We start from the raw sequence: 20314 nt of genomic DNA, 5'->3' as shown, positions 1-20314 counted from the left end.
AGAGGGAAAACTGGCAAGGCAAGTTTGTTTATAAAGCAAGCATAAAGCACTTCAAAGTGCTTCAAATTTCAAAGCCTGCCTATGTTCACAGGTGCCAGGTAGAGTTTTCATGTAAACAGAGTTTTATTTATACTCTGTGTTACTCTTCCAACAAATTGTGTGTATCCTTGAGGCCAAAGAAACATGTTGGAAGCCTTTCGTTCTCCCAGCTCATCACCACCAGCTGTAAATTAATGGCATAGCGTGACACTCGACTTTAGTGCTATCGAATCGCTTTCCTAAAGATGCATTTTTGTGCTTCCTCACACGTCCAAGACCAACATCTCATGGAGCAGTGAGCTTGCTCGATACCTTGACTTTTGTCTTAATTATTTCAGCCCACCTCCACAGCATCAACACATCCAGCACAACAACAAGACCATGCCAAATGATTCCCTTCACAGCTCAGAGTCTTTCCTCTCCAACACTTTTCATTACATGTATCTGATTCCGAAACCACCACAGGGATCTTTCCACACTCTGCTTCCTGCCTCTGGCTGCCTGCTTGGAGCGAAATAATTCTCTGACTTGTTGATGCTTGTGATTGGACTGCTTACACTTCTTCAACAGACAACACAATCGACTTTTTCTGCAAGTTCTTCTCATGAATTGCCAACTGTGCCAAACACAATTCAGAATTAGATTGAGGGAGTTGGAGCCTCTGGTGCCAAAGTACATTTTTGGTATCGAATCCATTTTCTTAAAAGGCAGCCAGCGCTTATTAGCAGTAATTATGCACATTCAATCTCAATCTCATTAAGCTGAGGGAAGAAAATTGGAAACAACTTTTGCATTTTAATGATTTAGAAATCCTGAGACAGACAGTTACGGGTAATTGGCAGCAAGTTTGAAATACATATTACAAGAAACTGACCTCTGTGGGCTTTACACAGGTTCAGCAAGATGACACCTGTTAATGACTGCATATTTTATTGTTGTTTTAAACCTATACTTTCACTTTTTTATTTTCCATAAAATTCAGTTGTAGACTTGTTGACAAAAATTGAAGCATTGAACAAACCAGAACATCATCCACCTCCTTCTGGAGCTTCCTTAACCTATATGAGGAAAGTGAAAACTGAAGGAAAACACTTGAATACCATGCATACACACAGAAAATTATTTTACTCTCCCATCTACAATTTCCATTGTAATGTGTGTGCTGCTGTACTATGATTGGCGTCGTTCAGGGATCCTTCTTGACTAAATGATTGTTGTTTAGCCGTGATTAGAAACAAAGTCAGAACCTACAACAATAAAAGTTGATGTTTGGATGCACTTTCGATTAAGGCACAATTTAGGTTGGATGACCCCGTAGCAGGCTGCACACAGGAGCAGGTAAGCTTGCAAGAAGTTTATTTTCTTAAAAAACAACAAAATAACAATATCAAACAAAACCTCTCTTGTTGCTAGCTAAAGCATAAACCCAAAGATCAAAAGGCTAAACAAAGCGGCAACCTCCGGTCTAAAAATATGAGTCCAATGCGGAAGTGCTAAAAATCGCAGTTTAACTAGGATCCGCTTGAGGCTGGCTCCAGAAGTACCAGAAAGCACATACACACCAATTCAAAAAAGCGGATCTTTACAGCAGAAATAAACATGTTTACAGCCTGGTACAAAAGATGAGTGTGGTCTGGATGCACTCACTGAAAGGGGGTGAACTTTTTTTCTAACGTGGCATTTTGAAGATATTGAGATTAAGAGTCTTCCAATGAGAGGCACAGCTGACTTGATTGACAGGCGGGAACACTATAGCTGTTGGCTAGGAGGCTCAAAACCTGCCTCTTTATGTCACAATCGTCAGCTACAGCAGCAATATGGCTGCCGCTGACGATTGGCCTCAAAACAGCACTTCAGAAACAGATGGGTGACGTCACGGATACTATGTCAATATTTTATACAGTCTATGGTCTTTACTTGTGCTCTCCCTGCCTTGGTTTGTCATGCATACACATGAAAGAGAGGAGAGGTGTGCTCTCCCCACCTCAGGCTTTACAGTTAATACAGTCTAAGGGCTAAACCCGAACTTACATAACTGCTGGATGAAGTAAGTTTCTATCAGTTCATTTAGCTGTGTTGCCTTGACAAAGAGCTGCAACGTTATGACAGCAGCCTGCTGCTATAGCTCACAACCTAAATATCCTACTGATTGCTGATCTGCCTCAGCTGTGAACTCAGCAGGAGCCTGATGATGTCAGAGCACACAGGTGTGCTGCTCCAGTGGGAGGGGGGAGAAGACAAAACAAGAAAACAAAAGGCTTAATATTCTCAGGAAAAAATTTAAACTGAATAAAATGAGTCCAACACTCATGGAGGAGTGATTGTGAAAGTTTCAGAACATCTCTTGAGAAACTTTTGGGTGATGTCACTGAGACAACATCCATATTTCATACAGTAAATTTTATTGACCCAGTGGCCATTATTTTCGACTTACAGCCTTAGCCCTTTGCTGCATGTCTTCCTCCCTCTCTCAACTCCCGAACATCTCCTGTCTGTCTTTGGTTTTCCAATCAAACAAGATCAAAAATGACGCAAATAATAGTGAAAACTAGATCCTTTTTCAGTAAAAATAAAAATATAAAGTCCATCTTAAAAGGAAGTTGTGGCTGTAGTTTCACTACATATAAAGCAACAATTACCTACTACTTATTGACCTGACCGTGCTCACTTCAGTTAGAGTTTAAAAATGAGTAGTACACCGCTTGCAAACATTTGGTCTGAACTACATCGAAACAAAACACCCCTGCCCACATTTTCTTTCGTCCAAACTGCTTTTTTTTTTGCAGCACTTCAGTAAATTCCTTCAATAGAACCTGCTTGTACTATTTTCTGTTCATTCCCTGCTGAAAATCTAGAATTACAGAACAAATGTTTATTTTCTCCACCTTTAAGAAGTCGACAGAGTTAAATATAAGACATGACAGCAGCACTTTAACATGCCGCCAGTCTCTCTCAAGGTGCTCCATTGAAAATTGCTCATTCATCTCAATGCTAGACGCCGAGCATTACAAGTCTATTACCTCTCTTCTATAACCTCTCCCTCCGCCTGCTGCGTCTCTTATATCCCCATTTTCCAGCCACAGTGTGTTGCTGTGAAGATGGCAGAGATCCAGAGCAGCAGCAGAAGGAGAGTTGTCATGGCATCAGTATTTAAGACGCAGCTAAATAGCAGCCACTTTGCGCACATCCAAGAGCAAATCTCACACTCTCTCTCTCTCTGTTTCTTGCTAATCCAAGAGCTGCTAAGCACCATCCATTCCCTTTAATGAGTGAAGAGAAACCTGGTGGAGGACTTTGAAAGAGAAAGCCAGAGAAGCCTTTTTGGCCTGCAGATCAAAAGTATTTCAAGCGCATCAAGAAACCCGTTCAGTGTATGAGTCACATTAGCTTATAGGGAAGCGAATGAATACTTCAGGATGAATCTGTGCAGCCCACCCAACAGTAGAGGGAGCGAGAGAAAGCTTGAAATTAGAAGAGGAGATTATTGTCAGGGGCCAAGACAGATGCCAGGGAAGAGAAGGGATCAAACATCTCTCCAAAATAATGTGGGCATGCTTTTTCCTCTCTTTTTCATCATCTTTTTCTGTCTTGCATTTTTTTCCATCCTCTCTTCATTCTCTAAGTGCAGCCATATCACATCTCTTCTACTCTCCGTCATTAAAAAGGTTTGAACAAATTATAATTTCCCTTCAGAGTTTTTATCCCTAATGTTTGCTCTTCCATTCTTTATTTATCTACTCCTCTCCTTATCTCTCTCCTTTTCTCTTTTCTCTTTCTAACCGCTTTTACTTTATTTTATTATTAATTTCAGTTTTTAATCCAACTAATTCATTGTCTTAAATTGTATTTGATTATTTTATTTGATTATTTATTGTTTAAATTATTTTTTTATTTTATTATTTTAATGTTCCTAATTCATCCTTTGCACTTTTTCTAATTTTTCTGATGTGATGTCGTCCTTTTACTCTTAAAACCTCTTTTATTGCCCTTTTAATTCTTTTATTTACTTCTCAATTTTTATCTATCTTTGTTTATTTATTAATTCTTATCCATGTACCCTGAAAAACCTCTCAACAATGATTTACTGGTCCATTGTCACACCACTCCATACTGTTTAATCGACGTGTATTCCCTTTAACCTCATGCGTTGCATTTTTGCATTGATCAAATTTTCTCCTCCCTGTCTGTCAAATAGTTTACTCTGCTATTGAACTACGCTTTGTTTGTCAAAGCACTTTGTAAACATTTGTTTTTAAAGGTGCTATATAAATAAAGTTATTATTATTATTATTATTATTATTATTATTATTCTTTCTCTTCTGAATTTAAACATTTTGTGATTATCAGTGACCCCTTTATGTCCACTGCTGCTGCCTAAAGCGGCTAAACGTTAGAGAATAATCCAACTAGAACTTTAATTCCGTGTTGCTTCTTATTAGGCCTGTCGTCTCTCTGCTGAGGTGAAGCAACCGAAAAGCTCTCCTCTCCTGGAGTCGGGGCAAAATGAAAAACGCCTGAGGCTCGTTTAATTTACAATACAGCTCTCCAAGACTCTTAATTTTCTTCCTCCGAATGCCACCGTAACCTTTCTTAACGAGACAGCTAAAGTACACCACAACTATAATGAGCCGTAAAATTCCACCAGCTTATTTAAGAAGGGCCAGTCTGTGCTGTGTTAAAATATCAAGATTTATTTGGAGCCAGAAAGTAAAAGGAGGGAATAGAGGCAAGTTTTGACTTGGATTTTTGATGATTTGAAGCAAGGCTGAGCAGCCTTAGGGCCATGTTTACACCCTGCACAGAGAGGTGCACATCACAGTTGAACTGGTTTTGCCTGATTTAAATACTCAGTTTGCTGTGGTCTTCGTTTAATATTTGTGCATTTGGTCGTATACTGTCAAACTGAGTGTTATGGGAAAGAGAACTGTATAATGGTCATGTACTGTATAAAAAAATTACAGTTTCAGTGACGTCACCCACTGGCTTCTGAAGCCAGTGAGGGTGGTCACCATATTAGAATCGCTGACTCAACCCAACTATCAGTCGACCAAGCAAAAGGCAAAGAGGTGGAGCTCAGGTGGATCTTTAGCATCTTTGCTAACAGCTATAATGTGCCTGTTCCTAATTATGCCTTATTTTGCTAGACCTGTAAATTTAATATCTTCAAAATGAACAAGTTATAAAAACAACTCACCCTCAAGAGAAATGGGCCAATCAGCCAAAACTGCTTTTTGTACTGGGCTAAAATCATGTCTAAATCATAGACTGTATAAATAATGGACATAGTATCCGTGATGTCACCCATCTGTTCCTGAGCTCTGTTTTGAAGCCAATCGACGGCGGCAGCCATATTGGAAATGCAGAACTCAACCAGGCAGAGTGTGAGGTAAAGAGGTGGAGTTTGAGCCTCTTAGCCAACAGCTATATGTTCCTGTCCTGGAGTCAAGTCAGTCATGTCCTTATTTGGGCAAAAACTCTTAATCTTAATATCTTCTTTTGAACCAGGCTGTAAGCATGTTTATTAATGCTGCAAAGATCGTCTTTTTTTTTTAATTGGTGTGTATGTGGTTTCCCGTGTTTCTGCAGCCAGCCTCAAGAGGATTCTCGATGAATAGCGGTTTATAACACTTTCGCATGGGCTTCATTAACATTAACATGGGTGTTAATGGGACTCAGGTGAGCCTCAAGTGGACCCTTGAGGAACTGCAGTTTTCACCACATTTGTATAGGCTTCATTTTTCAACCCTCATAGGTTGAAGCTTGGTAATAGTGTTCTTCCTTGTCTCCTGAATTTAATTTTGTGTTCAGACCAAACGTGAATAAAATCATCCACAAGAGTGAATTACAATGTAAAGTCAATGTAAAAATGTGTTTTCTTGTCAGGCGAGGCAAATGATGGAATTAGACGACACTAAAGGCCAAATTCCACAAGATCCGTGTCCGGTCTGTCCGGTCTGCCTCCGATCCGTCACGGCACCGGATCTGATAGGTTTCTATTCTAGTCAAAGTGTTAACCCCCACTGGATCCGCTCCGCTGCTTCCAGCTGCATCTCTGATCTGGCAGGTCGGAACGCAACGGATCAGATACGCAAGACTTCTATTTTTGCCGGACGTTGGAGCACAACACATCAATTCAGCACAGAGCAGATCGAGCGGGACAGGAAGTCAGGCACCAAAACAAAATAAAAACCTGGTTAATTTTCAGAATAAAACACTCTGTGTTATCGTTAGATCGTTTTTAACTCAACTATGACAACAAAATGTCATTTAGAGCGGAGGCAGGCCTGAAATCATCAAGTCAGAGGTTTTCAGAGGACCATAAAGATAACATGGATGAGGAGTGGAGGAGGAGAATCCTTGATTCAGTGATTGCCGTGGGAAAACCTCGGTCACATGGCTCCGGCTGTCCGGCTGTCCGGCAGTCCTGCTCCGTGCTGCATTCAGAAGATGCAACCAGTGGGTGTTGAGGGATGAGAGCGCACGGAGACAGACCGGACACGGATCTGGTGGAAGTCCTGAGTAATTGGGCAGATTGAGCGAGTTATGCGTACGAATGGCGCAGATTTGCAGCACGCTCAATGCTCTTCTTGCTTCATTCGCTTATTTGCAAGAGTTAAAAAAAATCTGAATTTCTTTGAATCATTTGTGGTGCAATAGCCTATCATCACAAAGATTGTCCTGATTACATTTTTTTTATTTTACTCACATAAGATTCCCATACACTATCAATGATTTAGACAATCGCTTGTTGCTCTCAGGCACATCTGATAGCCTTCAGTGCCTGGCACATGATCTGCTGTAGGTGATCAAAGAAAGTAAGAGAGGTCTGTCAGTACTTCCCTCTCGTTAATGTGTTGATCCAGGTGTGATGTCTTATGATAAAGATGAACCCTCTCATTCATATGGCTGTTTTATGTTCTGCAGCTGGTTGCTGTTGACGTCATTCTGCACTTTCTTAGTGTTTGATCATTGTGAAACACTACATCATTAACAAACCTTGTTTACTGTCAGATCACCTATCAAGAGAAATACTTCAAAACATCAGATGTAGTTGAGACCAGCTGCTGATGAAAGATTAGTGACAGAGAAGGAAAGAGAAATGGTAAGAGGTGGGGCAGGACACAAATAAATGAAGCAGGAACTTGCAAAAAGACAGCTTCTTAAATCCCTAAAGTTTAAAGGAAGGTGCATTGTAGAAAAATTCAGTACTTCTTGCCACAGCCGATAAAAATGTCTAGCTTTCTTCCATAACTCCTTCTTCAGTTTGTCATTTCACTCTCTCAGCCTGTCGTTTTTCATTTAAAGCCCAAACGTGAACAGTCAGCCATTCCCTGAACTAAATCCAGCCTCCTGAACTGAACTGAACTCAGTGCAGCCTCTCAAAGCAAAGAGTCTCTCAGCATGCTGATATTTCCACTCACCTGAGCGAGTGTAGCTCTCGTGACACGTGTGTGTGATCTCAGCAGCCAGGTCCAGGTAGTGTTGCCTCTTCTCCGGCGCTCCGTCATCTGCGCCAATGCCAATCATGCCGCCAGAGAAGCAGGCCAAGTGGCCCATCTTGTGGTCCAGGATCCCTCCTCTCCACTCGGCCAAGTAGGTGAGACCACCAGTTGATTTCTGGACCAGGTTAGCTTCGATCGCCTGCAGAAACACAACAGAGCCAGAAATACTTAAATCTCTTGATGTCAATGTTTTTACTGTTGTATAAACTTTTACATTCAACTCAAACTGCATTAGGATTTCTTTTTGTACCAAACATTAAAAGGTGGAAAGGGAGAAAGACTTTAACAGACAGAGATCACTGTCAACTACTATTAACCCTGAGATGAGACATCTTCACTGACATGTTACAATGTTACAATGTCATTTAGCAGACGCTTTTATCCAAAGCGACGTACATATGAGAACAAGAACAACACACGCGAAGATCTAGACAAGAGGAAACAAGATCAGTATGAGTAACAAAGTGCTTCAAGTCAATTTGGGTGCAGGTACTGCCAAGCAGTGTAAAGGCAATGCACAAAAGTAAATAAGGATTTTTTTATATATATATATATATATATATATATATATATATATAGGAGGAACATCTACAATGAGGCAACCAAACCATTTAAGACCTTCTATTATCATCATCAACAATTAACATCACCACAATAATGACCAAAGTACCAAGTGCTGGGTCACTCAAGAGCTGAACACAGAGTCCCAGAGTCCCATCTTTAAGCAACTTGACGCTTTCTGTTCCCTCTACTTCATGATGTCATCCAACTCACTTTTTGGACTCAGAAACCCACAAAGTATGAATTAAAAATGTGCTTTTCAACACAACCAAAGATTAGACTGAGTTTAACAACATGGAGTTTCTGATGAGGTCGACCAATATCGGTCAAGGCCGATACCAAGACTGATTAGATGAGACTGATAACCAATATTTGGAGGCAAAATGCATTACAGTAAAATCCAAAAATTTTGGGCACCATTCGCCTTGCAGTTGAGGAGCACGCCCCGTATGCTTAGACTGTGGTTCTTGTTGTGGCGGTCGCAGGTTTGAATCCCGGCCTTGACCGTTTGCTTTAAATCTTCCCCCTCCTATCTTCTCCCTACGTTCCTTGTCTCTTCAGCTGTCTCCTCCATCAGGGTAAAAAAAAAAAGCCCATAAAAACAAAAACAAAAATCATAATTTAGAAATTGGACCTGTCATTCCTTAAACTGGGCTACTTCATTAATAATACCTCTAGATAAATATGTGCAACAGCAATAAAGATGAGTTTTTGTGTATGTATTACCCAGGGCTCAAATTTCTTACTTAACTAGATGGAAGAACCTGTGGCCAATCAACTTGAAGCACTTTGTCGCACTTACTAAGGGTTTTCCCTCCAGTCTAAATTCTTGTACGTCGCTTTGGACAAAAGCATCTGCTAAATGAAATAGTAGAATTGTAGAATTGTAGAACTAAAAGTAGCAATAGTCGTTGGCGGAACATTACGTGAGACAGAGTGGTGGGTGAAAACAGACCTAAAGGGAGTGACACATCCACTGCACAGTCAAAATAGCCCACCCTTTAATTAGGCAAGGCAAGGCAATTCAAAGTGCTTTACAGAGTTAAAACCAAAAACCAGAACAGTAACAATCAACAAAAACATACAGCAAACACTTCAAACAGTTATGTTTGATCTACTCTCTCTCTCTCTCTCTCTCTCTCTCTCTCTCTCTCTCTCTCTCTCTCTCTCTCTCTCTCTCTCTGTCTCTCTCTCTCTCTCTCTCTGTACTTATGTAACTTAATGCACATAGTAAATAGTGTTGGGTCTTGTTATATATCTAAATTAGGAGGGATTATTATAAATAATCAGCCTCCCTTCACTGCTCTGAAGTCCGTAACTTGCAGAGTCTTAGTGTCCACAGAATCACAACTGGTCTTGTCTTAACCGAAATGAATTAATAAGGTTTACTGGTGATTGGTAAAATAAAATACTGATACAGCTAAATGGCCAAATGCCGAAATATTGGCCAGGCTGATAATCAACCCCTAGTTTCTGAGGGCTTCTAAATGTGGACTTGTGTGAACTAAAAAAAGAACAACCGCCTACCTCCATCTAATTATACATAAATACAGCCAGTTAACAAACCAGGCTGAGATAGAAATTCTCAACCAAGTTTAGAGGTACCTTGAGCAAACAGACACAATGTGAGTTTTAACATTCAAAGCGGCAGCATCCATAATACCCAACAGGATTCTGTATGTTTTCTACAAAGGCCTGTATATGTGGATTATCTTCTCAAAAATAAGATACAAGTCCAAGACAAGACAACGCTGCCACACTTTACCTGTCTGCATTTATATGTTGAATTATGTATGTGTTGTATAGCAGCGAAACCTCGGAGGGATTCCATCTGATACGCTGAGAAAAAACAGGACCACTATACTTCCTTTAATAAAAGATCAAGACACAAAAGGGGCTGGGGAAAGGAAAGGGAGATTTCTTTGACAGAGTGACTCCAAAAAGAGAAAGAAAGAAATCTCAAGTTTCTTTTTCAGAGGAGACTGCGAATACAGCTTCTGTGCATTTCTGCCTCTCTGCAGCTTCTTTCTTGTCAGTGCTTTATGTTTTATGAGACAGAATATAACCAGAGTTACATCTAAAGAGATCATTTCTGGGTGACTCATCATCTCTCTTTTCATTTTCATTTTTTTTCCCCATCTCAACTCCATTTCACCCGCTCAATTTTTGCTGCTTGCTGCTCATTTTTCATTTGAATACAATTTTTTGAAAATAAGATGCAATACAACACAATTGGCTTGTAATGAGAAGTGTTAACTTTGTTTTGAATCTTAGATCTAACGGGTTTTTTCATACTGCTCATTCAGAATTGGCTTGGACAAAAGAAACTGGCTTGTTTTCAGATTCATGTGTAAAGTCCAATTGGTTTGGTAGAGTGGGATGTTTTTATCCCAAATTCTATTGTGAAATACTTCTTTCATGCAAGTTAGATTTGATAAAGATACAATCAAACAAAGTAACATGCACATTATGCAACAATATTCTTAGTGAAAGAAAAACCTCTTCTTGAGGGATGAGTCTGATGATAAGTTTGCTAATTAGCTGTTGTTAGCAGTGATCATGGCATAGGATAATTGGAAAATGTCCTTTCATTCAACGCTGTTTTAATTAGTAATGTGCTTCTATTTGAATGCCAAAGATAATGAGTTGTGCCATGGCCTCACCTTGGATCTCTGTATAAACACATAGTATATAACTAAATTTAGATAGCACGGGGGTCCTTGGCCGTTTAAATATTAAGTCGCAGGGGAGAAGAAGAAGCTGTAATTAGTAGTTGAGCCTCTGGCTTGACCCTCTGATGAGAAGTGAGGAAATCTCAATGGCAATCTTAAGTTATTGTCTCTGTTACTGTAATTGCAGCCAGAGGGAATGTGCTTTATTCCCACGTTATCTTCATTACAGAAGAACATAGACAGTTTTGGATGTACTTTAATGCATATGCGTACTGTGCTGAAGATTTATATGTGCACAGACTCTTTTCTGCATAGAGTGAAGGCACTCTCACTTTACATTACAGTTTATAAATATTCAAGGCAGTTACAATCTCATCACATTACGAAACACCAGGAGTCTTAACAATGTTATCTTATTTCCTTCATCTAGGTCCGGCCCACTGAGAACAACTGGCACCAAAACACTCTAACTGTATATAACCATTGTATGAGGGTATATAACAGTTCTGCATGGTCTCCGGAATAAGATCCACTGAATTTAAATCAGATAGAGAAGCTCTTCTACATAAAATCCCTGGTTTTAAACATCACATGTTTCAGATCTACTGTTGCCTCACAGCTAGAGGGTTCCTGGTTCGGATCCCTGGCCCAGCAGGTGCCTTCTGTGTGGAGTTTGCATGTTCTCCCCGTGCATGCGTTGGTTCTCTTCGTGTACTCCCACTTCCTCCCACAGTCCAAAAACCTGCTCACCAGGTTGATTGGTCACTCTAAATTGCTCGTAGGTCTGAGTGTGTGCATGAATGGTTGTCTGTCTCTCTGTGTTAGCCCTGCAATAGGTTGGCGACCTGTCCAGGGTGTACCCTGCCTTCCGCCCGAAGCCAGCTGGGATAGGCTCCAGCCCCCTGTGACCCCTAACGGGGTAAGCGGTCAAGATAATGGATGGATAGCCACTTTCACATAGCTGTGTATGTACAAATGTTGAAACAGGTTAGTAGCATGACTGGGTATAAAAAGGGCATCCCAGAAAGACCAAGTCCATCAGAGGTAAAGATGGGAAGAGAGTCAACACTCTGTTAGACACTGGGTGAGCAAATAGCTCTAAAGTGGAAATCACTGCATGGGCTCAAAATCACTTTCAAAAAGCCAAGGTCTGTGAACACAGTTCACCACTGCATCCACAAATGCAGGTCTTAACTGTACCATGCAAAGAGGAAACAATAGATTAACATAAGTCATAAACATTAGGTGAATTATCTGTAACAAAGCCCATTTAAGAAGGATTGAGGGGAAATGCTGACTCAAAATCTGACATTCTCCTTGGAAATCATGGACACCATGTCTTAAGTTGGGTGGTCCACTCAACTTGTGTTTAAAAGCCAGCAGCTATGATTGTATGGTGATGCATAGCTTACACATCTGGGAAGGTTAAGTATATACAGGTTTTGGAGCAACAAATGTTGTCATCCAGAGTATGTCTTTTTCAGGGAAGACCTTGCAAATTTCAGAAAGACAATGCCAAGCAACATTCTGCTCATATTACAACAGCAGGCCCTTAGCCCAACTGTTTTGAAACATCTTGCCTTTTTAAAAAATGAGCCTCTATTTTTCATAAAACAAAAATGTTTTCAGTTTCAACATTTAAAATATTATATTTGCTCTATTTTCAATCAAATATAGGGTTTAAACTTTTGATCAATTTTGAGAAAACATGAATCAGACTAAAGTCTCATCTGAAGACCTTATCTATTTATGCTCAACAGGCAGCCATTCACTGCCTAATGACCTAATATAATGAATCAGATAAGACTTTTATCAGACACTTCACTCTGAAAAAACAACGTACCCTCATCAATCAAGAATCCTTCAGCCAAGCCTCAGGAAGCTCATTAATGAAGGCTTCAAATGCAGAAAACTTTCTTCAAATCCGGATTATTATCCTGTAACACAGCCTCTGTGTTCAAGTCTTCCCTGGTATCATCTCTTTTTTAACACTCCCTCCTGCACTCAAACTGTTCCCAAACATATCATGAAGGCATTTTGGCTCCTTCCATATTGACTCTGTCATGTTTAAATAAAGCCACAAGGAATATTTACATAACTGACACCTACGTATGAAATAAAAAGAAGCATCCAGTGTAGCAGATGAATGAAGTCTGAAGTGTATTCAATGTCTGAAAAGGGTGTAAGATGTTTTATCCTTCACTCATCCTTCACTTTCCCCTCCCTAAAAACTTATTGAAATGTTCCTGCTGTCACCTCCTTTGTTTATAGTCTTTTTTCTGTCTTGGCTATAAGGGAAAGGGATGATAACTGATGTAGTTTTTTTTTTTTTCAAACAGGAAGGCTACCCCTACTGAGAGCCATCCCTCAGTGTGATGACTAAGACTGAAATTTCCATACCTCCAGGGCTCCGTAGTACATCTTCTTTGCATCATCATCCATCTTGTCTGACATCAGAAACGATTTGATCAGATACTCGTAGAAGCTGTCCCCGAGACCACCGATGGAAACGTGATCTAAGAGGGGGAGCAAAGGAGAAATCTTCAGTGGGGTCACTCACACACAGGTCTTACCTCAGGGCATTAACAGGTCTTGAGAAGTTTTGAATGTAATAAGGAAAAGTCTTGATGTTTTTACTTTCTTGTAGTTCTGTATGTTCGAAATGTCAGTTTGAAGCTGAAAGACTGATAATGAACAAAGATAAATGGATGAAATCTTGCATGTTTAAACCTTTTAGCATACATTTTTACGCAATTAATACAGGTCTAGATCACTTACTGTTTTTATTTTTAGTATTTTTATTGTTTAATTATTATTTTAATCATTATTATTTTAATCATTGCTTTAACACTTATTTATAAAAAATATTATTAATTATTAATTATTTATTTATATATTTATTTCTTGTGTTCATCTGCTCTTATTAACTCTACCTTATTTTTAACTTTTTTTTAATAATGCCTTTTTAAATTTTACCATTGCTGTTATTTTCTGTCTCTGTTATTTTGTGAAGCACTTTGGGCTGCATGTTTTCATGTATGAAAGGTGCTATATAAATAAGGTTGAGTTGAGTTGAGCACTGTATATAAATGTGAATGGTGCGCCTTCATCCGACTGTAAAAAAGTGAAGCCAAAAAAAAAACTGCACACAATGGGCTCTGATATACTGAGCTGGAGATTTCCAGTGGAGCTGGCTTGCAGAGCAATAAGACTGACATCACATCCCTTCTGCTAACTGAAGCCCAAGTTTAACCTATCCATAAACATAAAGATCATTCAGGTTGGTACACTCTGCAGCAGAACACATTCTTGTGTTGGTTTGAAGTGGACACTCAAGGTTATAAAAAAATAAATGAGTATTCACTACTTTTTTCTGTCATCATCTTTTCTTCTACTCTGCTAATCTGGCAGGAGCTCACATTAGTCAACAAAGCTGTCAATCATGACATCACAGCTCCTCTTTAGGCATCAAATAACTCATTAAAAGTGAACTTCTCTGACAGATACGTTGGTATGTATAGTAGTGTTCTAGTTTGACTCACATCCCATCTGTTATCATGAAGTAGGTGGGCTCCATGACCTACACTGCATCCAGTCAGTAAGGACAGCTCTAAAAGTTTTGGCTTCACTACAGGGGAGCTGTTGTGCTGTCAATGCTTTTATACAGTCTATGGTCCAGATTACAATGTTTAATTAGTTACACCATTGTTAACCTTGATATACATGCTGTTTAATAAAGTATGTATTCAATTTTATTTTGTTATTGAAGAAGAAATTGGTCTGAAAGATTCTTACTTTATGCATAGTTTCATTCATGTACCAAGTCTTACAGACCAACACATCTGACTAACTCCTGCCTGGTTGGCTTGAATCACAGTTTTACAAAAGCTTTTGTGTCTCATAGTAAAAACCTCAAAAAAAAAAGTGCCTCTCTATTCTTAGAGCATCGTCTCAATTCAAACCCTTTATTTTTTCGTGCTCCTCTGGGTAACTCGTGGTTTTGCATGTCCATGTTCTGTGAAACCACACACTCTCTGTTCACCGATGGCAGAAAATAGTTTATCTGAAAGCTAAAACCTAAATGATGATGTAACACACTTCAAGCTTGTGAGTGGAAATTGAAATAAGTGGCTGTTGATTTCCCTCCTGCCTGCTCTGAGTCCACATTCAAATTCATAAAGATGGATGTGGTATCGCGGTGGAGGCGTGCATGAGGCTAAATCTATCCTCTCATTGCATGCACACATCACCTTTGCTTACTCCCACGCAAGGTTATCAAAGTGCTGCTTTGTTTGTCCTTGACACCAACAGACGAGAGAGCGAGAGAGAGAGAGAGAGAGAGAGAGAGAGAGAGAGAGAGAGAGAGAGAGAGAGAGAGAGAGAGAGAGAGAGAGAGAGAGAGAGAGAGAGCAGTGCAGCAAAGATTTATACTTTGTGGAGATAAATGTATACAGCACGGCTTCTGTACACGCTCACTCACAACAATTAGCTTCTGTAATTATACAGATTATGACCTTTTCAGTCCTAGTGTTGTATTTTCTTCTCCTCCTCTCAGGTAAAGCGGATAGATCCAATTTCTCAAGTAATTGAATTCATTATCATTTTAATAACCCAAAGCAAAGGGAGTCACACAGGCATTGCTCTGAGCCTGATATTGAAAATAAAAAGGAAAGAGGCGAACGGGTGACACGGACAAGCAGCTGAGAGCTTTGATATGTGAGGTGAGTCAAGGATTGAATGCCAATATAAGAGAGTCAGGCATGTTGGAGGGTACATTTGAAATAAGGAACAGTGAACTGAAAGGGTTGTACTGAGATCTTGATCCACGTCCGGGGATACATTTTATCGTGAGCATGTAAGATATCCATTGACCTTGTGTTTCATTACAAATTCAACTCATTTATATAGCCCAGATTAACTCATAATCTCTCATTACTTTCACATTAACCAGAATAATTAAGCACTTACGTTGGACCCAGTTGCCGCTGACTGGACTGAGGAAGTTCGGGTACAGACCGTGTGGTTTCTCAATCTTGTTCAGCAGTTTTCTGATGTTCATCACCTGCAAAGAAACCACAAAATACAATCAGATTACTACACTACAAAGATGGCTACAAGGCTGGAAAATATCTGACATTGAACCAGAACTACATGTTCACACTAAATCTAGACCTCTGTGAAATAGCAGCAGGACAACAAGAGATGTGATCTGGTGTATTTATTGTACCTTCTCTCTGTAGATGGGGTTGTTGGCGAGCTCTGATAGGTGGACAAACTCCAAGTGGAGAGTCCCAAACTCAGCCAGGATGCTGCTCCCGGCTGAGGCCCAGCCCCAGCTCCAACTGGTGCCACTGCAACAGAGACAAGACAGAAACAGGTAGACAAGTATCCTGACTGTTCTACACAGGCGTCTCTACAGTCACCAATATCCACATAAGACTGTGTACACAACTTGTATTTAAACAATGCCAAAGACAAAGTTATCAGAGGTTGTATTAAGGCGCTAGAGACATACTGTGAGTCTATTAACACTTATCAAAATGAATTGAAGAGTTCTACAAAACAAGCAGAATGAAGAAACACATTTCCGTCAACACAGCAGTCATCTTCATAGAAAGCAACACAGACTAGCAAAGAAAATAAAGTGTCAAGAACTTATACATATATATTTTTTTAAACAAATTTGCAACTTGTTGGAGCATAAGGGACAAGACCAAAACCTAATCAAACACCATCCCTGTGTTTACTCTCTACATCCTTGTTGGGGGACGCATCAGGATGTGTTTGGCCCTGTAAAATGTTTGTGTTGAAATAAGCTGCAGTCTATCTTTGCATGTGTTAAAGTGATCAGATAACAATGCATCTCAATCATTGTTTACACTTATATTTACTGCTGTCCACTTGCACTTCAATCACCCATGATGCATCATTAAGAAGAATGAACATGCTATATGTCTATACAGATTGTCTAAGCAGACATCTTTAGTTCCCTCAGTTTGGATATAAAGGCATCAGGAGAAATTGATGCAATTTGTTATGTCCTTTCAGCAACTCAACATAAGTATAAACTTTCTGACAGATACTATCTTTAGATACTTACAATTACACTATTCTATAGGAGTCAACTTTTGTCAAATGGTTAAAACAATTCCTTAGGTTTGTGATGCTTTGTTGATCTTTTCCTCAATCTCAGAACCTGAGAGATCAGGACTACGATGGGAAAGTGACTAGGGTATAAGAAATGACTCAGAATTATGGGGAGCATTTTTTTTTTGCTTCAATAGAGTTACAAACACTTTGAATTCAAGATTTGTGAAGTACAAGTTGTAAATATGTTGAATCTGCAAAATAACAAAACAAAAAAAACTACCTAAAGCACTCTCAATCTTTTAGTACTGCACGATTGCTGGTATGTTATAACATTTGGAAAAAGAAAAAAATTTAAATCTAGGTTTCATTAAAAAGTAAGTCAAACTTTCTGCTGCTGACTTTGCTGTAAAAGCAAATGCTTCATATGAGCCTCTTGTATTAACAGCAGTTTTGCAGACTCTCCCTCACTCTAACACTAAACCTCACATTCAGAACTTGCACCTGAACAAAGTCAAAGAAAGTCTCTGAGTGCCTGTTGGATCTCCTGTCCTCCTACACTCAGACTCGGCGTAATGTGTTGTTACAGACAGACTGTCATCTCATTTTTTATTCCCTTTCAAATGGAGATCAATAACTCTGCATCTGTAGAGATGGCTGTAATGCATTTCATCCAGTCTGTATTGATCTATTTCATTTTTATGCCGCTTGTCATTTGGGGGTTTTTGAGTTGGACCATGACTCCTCAACTTTACTTTACAACTTTTAGAGCAGCAGAGTTGAAGCTAGGAACGTATGAAACAATAAGCTTTCAACAGAATCAGCAAAAATTTAACATCTGGATATTTTTCAGAAAATAGCAAACATAAAATCTGAATTTGCAGTGTTCATCATTTGCATTTGTTTTCTGGCTTTGTTTGTTTTTGGCTTTGCATCTTTTGTTTATTAGCAGCTTATGTACGATTGATGCAGTTGTTTAAGCTTTTTGCAGCACATTTATTAACCCTCCTGTTATGTATGTTTCTTTGGAACAGCAGTAATGTTCCTGGGTCAATTTGACCCAGGGCATATTCAATTATCCAAAACTGTCAGAACCCCAAGAAAATCCCAATCAGATTTTTTTTAAATAAATTTTTTTACTCCATTACTAACCATTTAAATCAAGATTTAGTCCATTGGTGTTCTTTAATTCTCACAGATCATGGTTCAATGAGAATAACTCACTCGTTTTTCATTAAAATTAATGTTAAAACTTTTTTTTAATGTACATTGGAAAGCCCTAAATATAAATACAATCGTTTTACATGACATACATTTTTGTTTATTTTATTTTACAATTTGAATTTTTTTTTTATGAAGTGATGTTGATGCATTAACACGAAACCTCTTCTGTCACATGCTGCCCAGATTTTTATGCTGCATTTGGCTGGTTTGGAAGGCATATAATGCTTGAAGTAGTCTTTAAAAAGGGTCAATTTGACCCGCAACATAACAGGAGGGTTAATTTTACAGTGCATTTTTGCATTAATTTTGGACTTTGCATTTGCAGCACATATCTTCAATGAAGATCATCATATTATCTGCCCTTGTCAGCCTTTGTAGGTTCCAGCTTCTCAAATGTAAATACTTTTCTTTGTGTGACTTGATATCAAATGTAATTACTTTTTCAAATTTAGAACTTTTTGGAGTAATTTTAGGGTTTTATAACAGTTCAACAGCAAAATGTTCAGCAGCATTTTTAAACAATCTGTCAGATTGAGGATGTGAAAGAAGTTTGAAGTTGCTAACTAACAACCGCTGCGTATAATGAACTAATTTTGAGTATATCTGAATACTAGACATTAAGGAATTGAAGCTGTTTTAAAATAAAATCAAGTTATGTATAACTCTGGCAAGAGGCCGTTAGTTAAACTTCTCCAAACAACGTCACCTTTCAGCTCATACTGTATATTCAAGCCTCGTGTTTGGTCTCTGTGTGAGAGCTCAGATAACAAGTCGAAAGGAAGGTGTGCTGATGTTTTCATTCAATTAGTTTGAATTAAGTTGTATAAAATATAAAGTGAACTTGGCAGACTTTGGCTTGCATTTCATAAACATTAATTACAAGGTGCTCTGCAAATTTAATTCCAGCCTGCTAAAAATAAACACATCAGAGGGCTATGAAATGAACTTTATCTTAATTAAGCAAATTCATTGTTGCCCGCTGTGATGGATGTTTGTGTAAAGTTTCATTAAACTCAACTTATCAGCACAGCAAATTAAATGTAATCTTCAGCACTCAAAAGTTACCCCGGAACTCTGACCAAGCAAGGTCATTAAAACACAACACTCTCTGTTTGATTTCCCCGAGTCACTTTGCAGATTTAATTCTCAGTAAATGTGCGTTTTCAGAGCCAATGATTAGCTGAGACAGACTCTCGTAGAAAAACGATTTCACATATCCTCCTAATAGACGCTGGAGGAGATCAAACATCCTGTAATGAATTAGATTGAGTTTGTCGGAAAGGGATGAAGATGAAGGGAGAAGAAGGTGGCTGTTGTGTGAGGGCAGTGATGAATCAAAGAGTTTGCCTTCAAGATGAATGCATCCATTAAAAGTTTGTGGCTACATCATTAGTGGCTCTGGCTGGAGTCATATCTGATTCTTCCTTTAAGGAGATTGAATATAAGAAGCAAAGCTGAGGTGAAGGACGGTGGGAGTGTGTTTGAAGACGGGGTAACAATAGAAAGGCTGCCTGCAAAACAACACTCATCCTGTAATCTCTTCATCAGCTTTTACAAACACATTGTTACACTCTTCCACAGATATCAGAAACATAATCAGGTGGAGAAGATTATGAATCAAACCAAAATCAATACCACACAACAGATGTAATGTATCGGGGAAATTGGTCTATTTCTGCAAAATAAGAGAAAAGCTTAAATCATCCAGGGCGGACTCGGAGTTAAACACACTTCAAAAGCTCTTGTGCCCGCAGAACTATTTTCCCTTTGTGGTAAATACCAAGCTGTTAGCGCCTGACAGTACTTGCACATTGCACAGTTAGAACTCTGAGCACCGTATTGCACATTAACTACACAACATCCCTCTAAGGATGCTTGAATTTCAGATTTAGTCTTTGTATTGCAGATTTTCTATACTCTAATTTATTAAAGTACCATAGTATAGAGTGTGTTTCTTGCTTGCAACACATGTTGGGTTTATTTACTCTGTATGTATTTCTGTGTATTTATTACTGTGTAGTATTTGATTCCTTGTGCTGTATTTGCTTTCATAATCTCCTGCAGGACACCACAATTCCTCAGTTTTGGATCAATAAGGACTTTCCAACCATCTATCCATCCATGCATCCATTATTCAGTGGATGTGCTTTGGTTGGGTCCAGTTGCTTTGATACAAAACATAGGTAGGCAAACATGTAGACACAGGGCGGAGTGTACCTTCTCTGGGTC

General features: G+C 39.0%; 1 protein-coding gene across 2 annotated transcripts in view; it reads right to left on the bottom strand.

Annotated features, from left to right (window-relative positions):
* LOC117823331 (mannosyl-oligosaccharide 1,2-alpha-mannosidase IA) overlaps window positions 1-20314 on the bottom strand; it is a 292819-nt gene that overhangs the window by 10496 nt on the left and 262009 nt on the right. The window contains exons 6-9 of one of the 2 annotated variants that reach the window (XM_034698484.1): window positions 16002-16128; window positions 15743-15836; window positions 13175-13290; window positions 7461-7680 (exon numbers count right to left, since the gene is read on the bottom strand). In XM_034698484.1, the coding sequence (XP_034554375.1) occupies window positions 7461-7680; window positions 13175-13290; window positions 15743-15836; window positions 16002-16128 (557 nt within the window). The remainder of the gene's footprint in view (window positions 1-7460; window positions 7681-13174; window positions 13291-15742; window positions 15837-16001; window positions 16129-20314) is intronic. The other variant, XM_034698485.1, reaches the window with a different exon arrangement.

The sequence above is a fragment of the Notolabrus celidotus genome, chromosome 12 (genome assembly GCF_009762535.1).
Source record: "Notolabrus celidotus isolate fNotCel1 chromosome 12, fNotCel1.pri, whole genome shotgun sequence".
Classification (NCBI taxonomy): Eukaryota; Metazoa; Chordata; class Actinopteri; order Labriformes; family Labridae; genus Notolabrus; species Notolabrus celidotus.
Note: the sequence above shows the minus strand (reverse complement) of the source record. Positions and strands in the feature narration are given on the sequence as shown.